At 36.6% G+C, this 15,113-nt stretch overlaps 1 protein-coding gene across 5 annotated transcripts in view; it reads right to left on the reverse strand.

Moving 5' to 3' along the window:
* The window catches only part of SNX13 (sorting nexin 13), a 104,355-nt gene that overhangs the window by 78,510 nt on the left and 10,732 nt on the right, over positions 1 to 15,113 (reverse strand). For 4 of the 5 annotated variants that reach the window (XM_080664393.1, XM_080664391.1, XM_080664392.1 and 1 more), the window contains exons 2-4: positions 7,407 to 7,519; positions 3,102 to 3,204; positions 349 to 438 (exon numbers count right to left, since the gene is read on the reverse strand). In XM_080664393.1, the coding sequence (XP_080520519.1) occupies positions 349 to 438; positions 3,102 to 3,204; positions 7,407 to 7,519 (306 nt within the window). The remainder of the gene's footprint in view (positions 1 to 348; positions 439 to 3,101; positions 3,205 to 7,406; positions 7,520 to 15,113) is intronic. The other variant, XM_080664394.1, reaches the window with a different exon arrangement.

The raw sequence follows: 15,113 nt of genomic DNA on the forward strand, positions 1-15,113 counted from the left end.
TATGCACTTTACAAAGTAATAAAACTAGTAGGGAATTATGTCTGATTTACCAAAGCACTAAGTTTGTTCATTATAGCTAAAGATAACACTTTAACTATAAAATAACTAAAAACATTATCAAATATGTCAGTAAAAACTTTTTTTCTAAATGCAAATTCAATCAAAAGGCTTACCATTAAGTAAAGTACCTCATTATAAATTAGTTCATAAAGAAGGCAGCGTCTTTAAATTTAGAACCAAGAGTAGAATTATATTTCTAGCATGTTACATAAATAGCAAAATTATTTTCAAAAGAAATACACCTAGCACACAATATATGGAATTCAAATACCACATACTGAAACTCACTTGCTGGAGAGGTTCATCAATTATATTGGCACCAGTTAATCTTCTATCGATCTTTATAGTCCCAGCTTCACGTTTCATTTCTTCTAAACACTTAAAGGAAAACATCACATCTTACTGCATAGTTTCTTGATTTAAAATCTCTGTAGTTTACTTCTAACTGAATATTCATTGTAACTTTCCTGTCATTATCTTTAAGTACATAAATAACCTTATTTCTTGATACTCTAGTAAAAACCAAACACTACTTCTCAAGTTAGCAAAACTACACATCCAAAAATAAAAATCTATTCTTAACTTCAAAGATTTAATAAAATCTGCAAGCATTTAGAAAAACTGAAAATATACAGAGACAATGTTGACATATTTCAATGAAACTTTAAACTATAAGTTAGTTTAAGTGAGTTAAATTATTAATTTTCCTCTTCCCTTCCCCCCGCCCCCAAGCCCAAAACAGTTGGCAAAAGAATATCCTTCAAATTGATTTTACTTAGGGATGATTTTTAACAACTAATGAAAATTAATTTGTCTATTTCTCTGTAGTCTTCAGAAAGATCAGTGGTCTGGAAACAAGATGAAAAGTAGTGGTTCACTCTTCAATTAAAAATACAAACCAAAGCCTACTTATATTTTATATTTACTAGGGGCGTGGTGCACAAATTCGTGCACGGAGATCGGGGCCGGTCGACCAGGGGGAGGGCTTGAGGGACGATGGCCAGGCGCAGGAGGTTGGCTGTGGGAGCTCACTGACAACCAGGGGGCAGATCCTGCATTGAGCGTCTGCCCCCTGGTGGTCAATGCACGTCATAGCAACTGGTTGACTGGTCATTCGTTTGCTTAGGCTTTTATATATAGATGTATATATATTTATACATATAAAACATGATTCATGTTTACAAAACCTCTAAGAATTTTTCATAAAGCATGTTTACAAAGCATTTTAGAAAAAGCAAAACTAAATCACTATTTTTTATACCATCTACTAAAATATATAATAAATACCAATCTTGACTATGATAGATTACTGTTTGGGACCTTACTTTTTTTAAAACTGATTTTTAGAGAGATAAAGGGAAAGGGAGGGAGAGAAACATCCATGTGAGAAGGAAACATCAACTGGCTGCCTCCACACCCCCCCCCCCAGGAGCCTGCAACCTGGGCATGTGACCTGACAGGGGATTGAATCAACCTTTCAGTGCTTGGAATGATGCCCAACCACAGGGGCCAACGCTGGGATCTTAATTATAAAATATTTCCATCTTCTATATTTATCACTCAAAGAATGGAAACTATGAATGGCTAAGAATTGATTTAAAAAAAGAAAAGGTTCATTTCCTCAGAAAACTATGAATGGCTAAGAATTGATTTAAAAAAAGAAAAGGTTCATTTCCTCAGAAAGACTTTGAGTTAGCAAACTCAAAGAATACATTAATAGGAGTCATAAAGGACAAAAAAGTTTCAGATTATTTTAAAAGTTACAGTACTAGAAAAAAATTATTAATAGGAAAATCAGTGGGGTAGGGTTATTTCAGTAATGTAAAATAATACTTTATATATTACTTTCTCTGCATCTCCTACATCTTAGCACAAATTGAACAAAATAATAATTGCAAAGTTAAATTCCTAGCAGCAGCTCCAGACCATTTGTCTCTCTTTATAAAAGATGAAACCATCCCAATCCTACAAAAAGAATTGAGGCAATGCAAAACCGAAGCCTATCTATCTTACTCAATTTCAATTTTATTTATGTGACACTAGAGGTCCAGTGCACGAATTTGTGCAACAGTGGGGTCCCTTGGCCTGGCCTGCAGGATTGGGCCGAAACCAGCTCTCCGACATCCCCTGAGGCGTCCTGGATTGCGAGAGGGTGCAGGCCAGGCCGAGGACCCCACTGGTACACAACTGGGGCCAGGGAGGGACGTGGGAGGTTGGCCAGCCAGGGAGGGACTGCAGGAGGGCTCTAGAGTGTGTCCAGCCTGTCTTGCTCAGTTCCAATCTGCTGGACCCCAGCAGCAAGCTAACCTACTGGTCAGAGCGTCTGCCCCCTGGTGGTCAGTGCACGTCATAGCGACTGGTCAACTGTCTGCCCCCTGGTGGTCAGTGCATGTCATAGCAACTGGTCGACTGGTCAATTGGTCAACTGTCTGCCCCCTGGTGGTCAGTGTACATCATAGCGAGTGGTTGAGCAGCCCTAGCATAGCATTAGCATATTACGCTTTGATTGGTTGAACGGATGACCAGACGACTAGACACTTAGTATATTAAGCTTATATTATATAGGATTGAAAAAAAAAATTTAAAAAGCAACATTCAAGATGATATAAAATTGGCCCTAAGTTATTAAAATTATAAATAATGCATAGCCTAACTGCAAGCTATAGTTTTCAAGTGAGTTAAATAAAAATTATTCCTTTTCTCCCTCTGGTTCCTTTGTTATTTATTTCATTCAAAACATTATATTCATTGACACAAATCATACTTGTGATACTTTCAAAGTCTAGTTTAAAGATAGAAGGAAACACTCCAATTTTCTGTCTTTTCCTCAAATTTGTATTTGCACTTTTAACATCTGAGAAAGTTTAAAAGGTAACTTGTTAAAATGCATTTTTCTAGGCATGATCAGAAAGTCTCCCATAAGTTTATAATGAACATGAATGAATTATAGAAAAATCTGCCAAGCCATAAATGGATGGTCACTTTGTAGTTATCATTGTGTAGAAGAGAAATGAGGTTTAACATTCCTTTACACTATTTACCTTAGGAATTCCAGTTGAAGTTGGAGGAAGAAATGAGTGTTCACACTGCTCTAGGTACTTCTCTGAGTTTGTTTTTCCAAACAAAAGAGTAACCACAAAACCCCTGAAAAAAATTTAATTATAGATATGAAAACAAAATTTTACTATAATCTAACACATCTATTACCAAATATTTTTTCAGATTTAATAGGTGGCTTATCATTCACTAAAATATCTGTTTGTGACTTTGACAAGGCAAGGAATTGACAGAGTTTGCTATGCTCTAAAATTTAAATTAACTATCAACATTTGTAAATTTACACAATAATGCCTTTCAAAGTTTTCATCCAGAATATTTCATAAAAAAATCTCAGGCAACATATTCAAACTTTAGGAAAATCAGCCCTCATTAAATAAGTAGGCTAGCTAATAACCAAAGACAAGAACAAATGAGATCTAAATTTATAGTTAAAACACACGTTATATTGCTAATTAATTAACATGACATATTATAACTTGCCACTATGACTAAAAAACAAAGGCTACATGTAAAAAAGTGACCCAATTTATTATTTATTTAAATAAGCCTCGAATTTATAAAGGAAAATTAAACTCAAGGTAAGATTAACACTGGTGTAGAACTACTTTACTGTAAGTATTGACTAAATGCTATCAATATTTTCTATATTTAAAATTTACCAATTAACTCTAAGCACTACTAAGTAGATAGAAATTCCATCAGGAAGAAAACTAAATTTTAATTTTGTAATAATCATACAATAATCTTACAGTGATTCAAAGATTGTAGGGACAAGAAGGGAACAGTGAAAAAATCATATATAGGCAGCTTCAACTAACTGAAGATTCTCAAGGATCTCTGCTTTTTGTGGCTACCTGCCACTTCAGTGCTCTTCAGTACAGGCATCACAAAAGCAGGGAGGAAAGTGGAAAACACAGCCCTAACCGGTTTGGCTCAGTGGATAGAGCGTCGGCCTGCGGACTGAAAGGTCCCAAGTTCGATTCCGGTCAAGGGCATGTACCTTGGCTGTGGGCACATTCCCAGTAGGAGGTGTGCAGGAGGCAGCTGATCGATGTTTCTCTCTCATTGATGTTTCTAACTCTCTATCCCTCTCTCTTCCTCTCTGTAAAAAATCAATAAAATATATTTAAAAAAAAAAAAAAAAGAAAGTGGAAAACCCAAATAAAATAAAATCAGCTTATGTCATCAATTCTGTTTTTGTTTCATTTTAAAAGGCTGGTCTCAGAATTACCAGTAAATTTCACCTGTGTTGTATCTGATGTTAATACTAAGACTCACAATGGCTCTGTATTTCAGTTTTACCTGGTTATAAGCACATTTACAGACACAATAAAATAAGTATATAAAGTAAACAATGTACTTCTAAAAACATCATCTTGGGACAGACTGATAAAATATTAATCTTTACCCAGAGTATGAAATTAGGGAAGTAGGCTAAGGAACAGTCTGATCTTACAAGGAACCTAAGAGCTTTAGCATTGAGATTAAGTAAAAACAGATAGAACAAATGATTGCATAACCAAATAAGCATAATAGAATGCCATTAAATAACCTATAATACAGTATAAATGGTATGCCAAAGCAACAATCAAAAACAAAAAAATTTCATTAGTGCTTTGCTTTCCAAAAGTATTCTTATAACTAGAAAATAAGGGATTAGATTTTAACTATACACAAAATATATACATTTTCAACATTATAAACTGCGGAACTTAAAAACATAACTGTTATTAGCAAAAAATAAAAAAGTGGTTTTCACAGAAAAATGTATTTATTCCTCTCAAGTTTGAATTTTAAATAAGAAAAAAAATATTTTTACTTGAGATAGATATTTAAAAGGCTATTTTTGCATTTAAAATTCATAGCCATTAAACTATACTAAGTTAAAGAAGGGACAATATTCTTCATAACTACCGCCAAAATAAGAAAGACTTCCTTCGGGAATTATGGTACCCACTGCCCATAACTGAATAACCCATGAGTGCCTAATTAACTAATCTCCTTCTGAGAGGATTGTTAATATGTAAGTAGAAGTCTCCTATTGTGGCAGTGAGTTTCAATGGGATCAACAGTCTGGAACAGAACATCAATTTATGTAACAGCATGAACTTGGAATTTCACACCCTACAATGTGACTTAATATTATCTAAAGAGTTTTTAGTGGCTTTCCCACACTTTCCAATGCCCCATCTTATCTATAAATGCTTACACACTTTAGAAGTATCCAAAAATGTTTTTGAAAATTATTCCTTAAAAAATTAGCAGATGCAAAGAAGAAACAGCAGAGGCTCCCATGACTTTAAATGAATGCAGTCATCACCCTTCTCTCTTTCCTAAATTTTATATAAAACTGGAAGCCTTGCACACGAATCCGTGCGCCAGTAGCACTCTGTGGGGCCTGGCCGCTCTGCGCCCGCTGCCCAGAGGCTCTCCGTGGCCCAGAGGCCCATCCGCGGCCGGGCGCGGAATGCTTGTCTCGTCACCAGGGCGACGACGCAAGTGTTCCCCCCCACCCCTTGGCCACTCCGTGCCCACTGCCCAGAGGCCCTCCAAGGCCAGGGTGGAATGCTTGCCTCGTCGCCACGGTGATGAAGCAAGCATTCCACCAGGTTGCTCAGGCTGCCTGCTCTCAGCGGCTGCCCCCCCAGGACTGGGGGACTCCGGCAGGGCTGAGAGGACTGGGCGCCACCATCTTGTGGCTATGGGCACTGCCATCTTTGTGACAGAGTGATGGTTAATTTGCATATTACCCTTTTATTAGATAGGATAGGTTAGTCAAAAAGAAGTAATTCTCCACCTCTCCATCTTCCAAGGAATCCTAGGGATCCTACCTTCCTCTATAAACCTAAAATTTCCTTCTTCTCTGAAGTATTGGGAAATCCTTCTCCTTCACTTTTGCCAAGCGCTTATTCAATTCGTGAAATAGAAGAAATCTCTTCTTTCAAAGAAACATCTCAAGACAATCTCCTTTCCAATAAGTAAAAGCAGTTATGACCCCACATGGGAAAGGTGCAACCATGCAGCTATGCAACCATGCAGCTCTGGCCTTAGCTTAGGACTAAGGAATGTAATTCAGAAGCCAAATGGCTACAGATCTATAGTCTTCAATCATCCTTATAATCAATAAAGATATTCAGGACTCCATTCATCTGATTCTTATCACTTATTTCTTAATTGTTAAATACACAGTTATCATATCTAAGCAATTCTAATAAAAATACTAAAACTAAAATAGAAAGTAATTTTATGAATAGTCCTTTAATTAATTCTCACTTGTTCAACAGTCAGTGATGCACTCCCTAATAAAATGGCTATGCATTACTTTCAAACCCATATCCTGAAAGAGGTAATAGGTAGTTGATATATTCAGAAGCCACCCCTTTAGTGTCTTATACATTCTTTCAGGCCACAGTTTATATATGCTATTCAATTCAGCGAAGTCCTTTAAACCTTTAGATCAAATAACTCCTCCAAATTTGGGGATTCTCAAAATATATTTTTAAAAGAATTCATAGGTATTTATTTCACAAATAATTACAGAAATGTATCATCTATATATGTGTGTGTGTGTATATATAATACACATATATACACACACACACATATAAGCACACATATGTGTTAACAAAATGCACATTTCAGCTAAACTGGTTAGAATACCTAAACAAGAATCTCTCGTCTATATATTCTCTTACATGTCTGATATCAAATATTCTTCAGGGGAAGCTATACAAAATCATGACTGAAACCTCTCTTGTAAAGGTTTATCAAGGCAAGGTAAAAAGTATAAACAGCAAACCAAATAACCATAAAGAAAAAAAATGCAAATTCAGGTGTTTGAATTTTCTTAAACAAAAAAAAAGCAATTAACATTACTGTTTGAAATCTAATCAATAACACAGTATCTCCAAGTAAAAGTTGATGTGTTATCTCAATATAACTTACTTATCTTGTTACTGTTATAATAGATAAAGTAATTTCAACCTTAAAGGAGTAATACCAAAAGGAATTTTAAAAAATCATAAAATTTTCCTTTATCACAAAAAAGTTTGTATCATTAACAATTTTATTTTACTTTTGAAGATGACTAACCATATTTCTGGCACAAATATTGACCATAATTTTATTTCTATAAGTGTCTCAATTTTACTTTTAAACTTTGGTAAAAACAATTTGTAAAAACAGCATTCATAATAAACCATACTTCCATTTCTCTTGGTTATTTTTTTCAATTTTGAAAAACAGAACATGACATGAATTGCAAAATTATCACTGATTATACTTACCCACCCACAAAGCAGAGGATATAAAATGCCAAATAAAATATTACAAAGGGTCCAAAGGTTATTAGAGAAAGGACAACGCCAAGGCTTCCCCATCCCCATATGGACAGACTGGTCTGAAATAAAGCAAAAAAAAAAAAAAAAAAAAAAAGTTTTTAAAAATAAATATGAGTTATAAAAGAACCAACAAAACTTTTACTTAGTTTTAAATTTCTCCTTTTGTACATTTACAGTACTGTTTTAATTACTGTTAAAATATTTACTTTTGAAAGTGTTAAGTACACTTTTAAAAATTTACCTCCAAGAAATGATATACAAAACCTGAACATAGGAAGAGATTTATTCATAGAACATCAGTAATGATTTTTTAAAATCTAGTAACAATGTAAAGGTACAAGAATAAATAGTTATACACATTGTTAAATAATATGCTGGAATGAGAAAAGATAATTTATAAAAACATTTGTGTATTTATATATGCAAAAGCATATGTAAAATGTAGACTAAATTTGTGCTTATTTTGAATGCTTCATTTCAAAACTAAGTTGAAATATAACTATAGTATAACTTTTTTATTAATTAAAATTTCCAGGTAAGAAATCCATATCTCACTGAAAACTGTGTATAGAAATTTGTAAAATTATAATCACTAAACTTTCAACTTTCACTTAGCAAAATTTATCATGAGCGCAACAAAACATCTCCAAAAATTATCCATAATTAAAAAAAACCCTATTTCATTAGAATCTAATAAAAATACCTTTGTTGAAGGCAAACTGGATTTTAGCAATTTAAGTCATCCTATCTAATAAAAGAGTAATATGCAAATTGACCATCACTCCAATACACAAGATGGCTGCCCCCATGTGGACACAAGATGGCCACCACAAGATGGCCAGCAGGGGAGGGCAGTTGGGAGGGACCAGGCTTGTAAGGGAGAGCAGCTGGGGGCAATCAAGCCTGCAGGGAAGGGCAGTTAGGGGTGACCAGGCCGGCAAAGGAGGGAAGTTGGGGGTGACCAGGCCTGCAGGGGAGGGCAGTTGGGGGGAACCCAGGCCTGCAGGGGAGAGCAGTTGGGGGGGGGGCAGGCTTGCAGGGGAGGGCAGTTATGGGTGACCAGGCCTGCAGGGGAGAGCAGTTAGGGGCAAACAGGCTGGCAGGGGAGCAGTTAGGCATCAATCAGGCTGGCAGGGAAGCGGTTAGGGGGTGATCAGGCTGGCAGGCAGAAGCGGTTAGGGGCAAACAGGCAGGCGAGCAGTTGGGAGCCAGCAGTCCTGGATTGTGAGAGGGATGTCCCAGATTGGAGAGGGTGCAGGCTGGGCTGAAGGACACACACCCCCGTGCACGAATTTCGTGCACAGGGCCTCTAGTTATGAATATATAAATGTATTCAATTCAATAAGTTATATCCATCTGCCTTGCACTGTGAGATATACAGGGAAGCATTTGTCTCTCTCCATCAAGGAGCACAGAGAGGACTGTCTTAAAGGAATGAAACAATTAGACACTGAACCAAAAGAAAATAATACAAAGCATTATAAGATGCTAAACTGAACAAAATTAATGACCAAAAAACTTTGCAATAGACAGTAAGTGCTGTGAATTAGGAGAGAAAGGACAGTTGTATTTATTTATTCATTCATTCATTCATTCACAGTCATTGAATGCTTCCTATGTGCTGTAAGTTCTAGGTGCTGGGGAAACCATTCAATAAGGGGAGAAAGATGAGCATACCCTCATTAATTTTTTTAAAAACCCCAAGGTTTGACTGCTTTCATGCTCCTACTCTATATCCTACAGTAGTCTCCATGAGAATCTGGATGTCATTTCTTGCCCCTTGGAACTACTTTGCAGTCCAAGCACTGCCATTTGGTCTGAGCCTGGATACGTCATAGACCTGCTTCTCCCACCTCTGGGGTTAGATGGGAAAAATGTAAAATTTCCCAATCAGAGGATTATAAGGTACCATCACATCATTCATTGGCACTGAGTAATTTTGTAGCTGGAATTGGGCCCTGTATTGTGGTCTTGCAATTATTAGTCCATATGCAGCCAAAATGCCTAATCCAGAAGTCTGGTCTGTTAGAAAGGGAAACAGAAAGTGACCTCCTTTGTGCTACAGGAGATCCCCTTGATGGTGTTTTTCTCTCACTTGTAGTACAAACTGGCAAAGCTTTTCTTACCAGTGTTTCATTTTAAACATGCTGCACTTTCTTCACAGGCATATCATTTTGACCTGTTTTTCCCCCCAATCTTCTGGAAAGGGAATGGAAGCAGAAGTGGGTTGGGACAGTTAGGGCTCTGCCATCCTCCACTCTGGGTGTAGGATATACACATACCTTTTTAAGTTTACATTCCAGAAAGGGAAAAAAGACAAATAAGTAAGTAACTATACAGTTCTTGTAAGATGGGGATAAGCATCATGGTAAAAAATAAAGCAACTTCATCTGGTTGATCTAAGAAGCTCTCAAAGATTAGATAATACAGCCGAAACCGGTTTGGCTCAGTGGATAGAGCGTCGGCCTGCGGACTGAAGGGTCCCGGGTTCGATTCCGGTTAAGGGCATGTACCTTGGTTGCGGGCACATCCCCAGTAGGGGGTGTGCAGGAGGCAGCTGATCGATGTTTCTCTCTCATCGATGTTTCTAGCTCTCTATCCCTCTCCCTTCCTCTCTGTAAAATATCAATAAAATATATATTTTTAAAAAAAGATTAGATAATACATGAACAGAAATCTTGGACAAGATTTAAAAAGAATTTATAATATTGATTCTTCTATTTTTCCATTTATTTTTATCTTCTTTTATGTCACTCAGTGTTTTGGGTTTTCTGGGGGTTTTTTTTACTTCTTCTATATAGGACTGGTACCACAGTACCACCAAATGTTCAACTATGGGAAACAGATGCTATTTTCCAGAATTCACTCAAAGTCTTATCCATGGATTTCCCTGAAAAGAGTTCTTGTCAACTCTCAAGAAAGCAGAAATGAGACTATTCAACCTACCTCCTTCAGTGAGACTTGATCTAATAGTAGCAATATTACTCTTTCTTTAGTTAAGATTTATGGTTGCTAGCCCATTTTCCAAAGTTAAACAACTAATAAACAACTAATTCTGATATATTCAAAGGTCTTGAAAATAAAACCAAGCAAAGTGGCTGTCTCTGGGGATAAAGGAAAAGAGCTTGCAATGGGAGGACAATACCTGGGGGCTTCTCAAATACTCAGTAGTATTCTGCTTCTTAACCAGATGTTTGCTTTTTAACCAGTTAACTGCCATGATATTTTGAATTTAATTATATTAAAAATATCTGCAGCTTCGTCTAAAGACGCTTATGGCAGTTAACTGGTTAAACTACACAAAAGTTTTATTTGTTCTTTTGTATGAATCATATCTTCCACAATTAAAACACTTATCAAAAAAGAACCACAATTAAGTTAATATAGGGAAGATTATTTAATGCAACAATTAGTTAATATGGGGGAGACGCTCAACTGTCTAAAAATTCCTTTTCAGAATTTTATGTTATGCACTTGAAAACAGTGGCAAATTCACCGAAAACAAACTTTTATTCATTAATTGAACAAATATTTATAAACACCTACCATGGTAGTGATTTAACAGTGAACAAACAGACATTACTGTCACATTTTTTTTAAATATTGAGACAACTCTTTCCTTAATTAAGTTTGAGAGAAATTTTCATATTCTAGAGACTAATAAAATTAAACAATTCCCAGCAAGCAAGTTTGGTGCTCATTTGCTCAGGTAATCTGCTCATTGAAACATCAGAATAGGGAACTGTTCAAAAATAAGAAAGCTTTGTGTTATTCTTAGTGTTCCCATCTATATATATAAAAGCCTAAGCAACCATTACGACCTGTCAACTGGTTGCTATGACAACGCACTGACCACCAGAGGACAGATGCTCAATGCAGGAGCTGCACCCTGGTGGTCAGTGCGCTCCCACAGCCACCCTCCCATGGTCCCTCCCCCCACCCGGCCAACCTCCCTCAGTCCCTTCCCCTGGCCGGCCGGTCTCTATTGGCCCCGATCAGTCCCAATCACTGGCCAGGCCGAGGGGCCCCACCCGTGCATGAATTCATGCACCAGGTCTCCACTGTGTGTGTGTGTGTGTGTGTGTGTGTGTGTGTGTGTGTGTATACACACACATATATATATATAATTGCCTGAAATTATAATCTTACCTGGTGAGATTAAGAAAAACATTTGCCTTGCCCCCAAGCATGTCAAACTCGAGGCCAACGGGCTGCATGCCTCATTTATTTAAATGCTTGCCTGGTTTGGCTCAGTAGATAAGCGTGTTGGCCTGCAGACTAAAGGGTCCTGGGTTCAATTCCAGTCAAGGGCATATGCCCAGGTGTGGGCTCAATCCCCAGTAGAGGGTGTGCAGGAGGCAGCAGATCAATGATTCTCTCTCATCATTGATGTTTCTATCTATCTCTCCCTCTCCCTTCCTCTCTGAAATCAATAAAAATATATTAGTAAAAAAAAAAACATTTGTCTTAATACCATTTAAAAAGCTTAAGTTATAATTATTTCCTCAGATAATACAGGATAAAATCTAGGACAATTTGGTACTATGTCAGAAATCTTTTACAAATCCAAACAGGTATTACTTCAGGAGCTGACTTAAAATGAAAGCCAAAACAAAACCAGGAATAAATCTACATTACAATGATTTACATTAAAGTAATTCTTGATAGATTACCATTTTCCTCTCTAAATATAATACTTAACACTAAAATATCCACACTGGCTGGTGTTCTAGAATCACTGACTAACCAACTGTGAGTTGGAAGAAACCTTCAACATCATTTAAGGCAGAAGTTCTCAAACTTTTAGGTTTTTAAATGCCGATCTTGCTCCAGCATGTCTAGGGTAAGGCCTGTGATTCTTCCATTCTAACAAGCTACCAGCACTGTTTAGAACTAAGGAAAACGACATGCTTAAAACTCTCCCCAAATTAACCTCTAGGTCCACAAAACTGTATTCACAATACTGTACCCCAAAAAGCTGTAAAAGCTAAAATTGTACCAAGCATTCTACATATCCTATTCTCATTTACTTCTCAAAACTTAAGAAATAAAGATGGTAGTATAGCATAGTGCTCAAAAAGTATGGACTCTGGGGTCAGTAATCAGAGTGCAAATCTCACCTTTCATATTTATTTATTAGCTGTGTAACTACTATATGCCTTTATTTGCTCACCTCTGTCATGTGGTTGTTGTGGGGAGTAAATGAGTCCATGATGCAATGATCAATGTTAGGCTAATTACTGTTATTACGCCTAGCTTAATGAGAAATTAAGATACATACAAAAATGCAGGTCTTAACCCAGCTGTTAAAAAGTACCTTGGCCCTGGCCAGTTGATAAGAGTGTCATCTGGATGCGCCAAGATTTCGGTTTGATCTCCAGTCAGGGTACATACAAGAATCAACCAATGAATGAATAAAGGGGTGGAACAACTAATGGATAGAGCATGGGCCTGCAGACTAAAGGGTCCCAGGTTCGATTCTGGTCAAGGGCACGTGCCTGGGTTGCGGGCTTGATCACTAGTTGGGGGGCATGCAGGAGGCAGACGACCAATGATTCTCTCTTATCACTGATGTCTCTATCTCTCTCCCTTTCCCTTCCTCTCTGAAATCAATAAAAAAATATTTGAAAAAAAAAAGTATAAGAGCTTTAATCATGGCATATATTTGCTTAGTAAAAGCAGTGGGTTTTAATTACTAGTTAACAAGATATACTATAATCATGTAAAAGTCTTATTTTCCACTTAGCATATAATTTTCTTATTTCTACATCAAGCTGTTACCAAATTTACTACTTTACTATTTATCTTACCCTGACCAAAATTATACTGAAAATTTTTTACTAATAATTCTTCATTCAAAGGTAATTTCAAAGCTTATCTGCATAACTAAGGTAGCGCTTGAAGACTAAAGTATTATACTTTAAAAAGCTTGCTTTAATTTACAAGAAAATTAAATTTGTTGTACTTTGTTGCATGATGACTGATGTTCTTCTCATTTTCCAAGTTTACAAGTTCAAAAAAATTGAGTTACATATCAAATTAATGAGTTAATCAATTTATTCTTAAAACAAATCTGAATCAGTTTAACAATTATAAATTTCTAGGCTCAGATACAGTTTATACTCTAATCTAGGCTGAGTGATTTCATTATGAAACTCATTTTGATTCTCTATGCATGAATTTTAATGTATAAATAAGTAAGAGAAGTTAGTATATAAGGTCCCTTTTCACTTTTCTAAATTTAATACAATTCTTATACATTAAAAAAAATGCCACCTATCAGTCGTTGTTTAGAAATCTGAAACTGGACAATTAAAATTGTTCCTAAAAAGCATCTAGTGTAAAAAGTAAAGAAACAGTAAAGGCTTTGTTAGGTACAGCAGTGTCAAACTCTCACAAGCAGCATGTCAGAGTGAGCAGAGCTATGCTATGCAAAACTGACCAAGCCTTGACACTCCAGTCTCAGCCTGCTGGTGTCAAAACAGATGGGCCTCTAACCACTTCAGCCTGGAACTATGGGCCTCTCCATGGGTCTTAAAGATCCAACCACCATCACAATCAATCCAAATCCCTTAACAAAGAGAAGGGTACAAGGCTTATGGCACATAGTATATGCAAGAAAATAAACAGGCAATCACAGGCTAGGACTTTCAATGAAGTTCAACCCATTAAGGTCTATCAACCACTATGGGATTGCTGAAACTGTTTTCCAGGCCAATATGCCATGTTATCTTTGGTCACCCCAAGAGCTAAATTTATTAGTCTTCTCCTGTATTCTAATCACTGTACTGTTCTTGCTTTTTCCTCCTCTAACTTCCCACTGTTTCCCTCCCTACTAAAGCTTCCCTCTAGGTTTACTCTGTTCCATGAAAAACAAACGCATTAGTATCCTCAAATTTTTCAGTTTAAGTAAAAGCTGCTTCTCCTGCAATCCTTTCAACTTCATGATGTAGGATCACAGTCCCAACCATAGCTCCCATCCAGTTTCCTGTAAAAAGCCCTCCCTGTGCAATTCCTACACATTAGAACTATCTGGGGGCATTTTAAAATCCCACTGCCCAGGTTACACTCCATACAAAGTAAATCAGAATAGCTAGGGATGGGAGCTAACCATTAGAATTTCCACTGTGCAGCAAAGTTAGAAAGGAGCATTAGTAGTGTGTAAAGTTCTCCGGGTAATTACAATATGCAGTCATAGTGAAAACCACTGATCTCCAAAGGACTCAAAACTCTTGACATGTGGCACACAACATTCTTCTCTGTCCCAAGTACTACATACCTTGAATTATTTCAACATATGTAAGGGTAATACATCCAACAGTCCATTTTTAATATCATAAGCATTTCACCTCCACCATCTTTCACGCAATTCCACTTTAGGCACTATAGACCACACTCTAACTTCATCGTATCTTATCTTCTCTGAATGAGAAACTGGAAAATTAAAATCTTCCAGTTCTACATTAGTTATACCAACTGCCTCTATTTTTCATTTACACTCACAGTTGTAGACACTAGATTCTTCTACTTTCTCCTTACTTTATCCACTTCTACTAGTATGTTCACTTCCCTATTGAGACTGGATTCCATGGTTCGTCATTGCCAATATCCTCATTTATCACATTATACTGTAACTGCCTGTTTATTTTCTTG

The sequence above is a fragment of the Plecotus auritus genome (assembly GCF_963455305.1).
Source record: "Plecotus auritus genome assembly, chromosome: 4".
NCBI lineage: Eukaryota > Metazoa > Chordata > Mammalia > Chiroptera > Vespertilionidae > Plecotus > Plecotus auritus.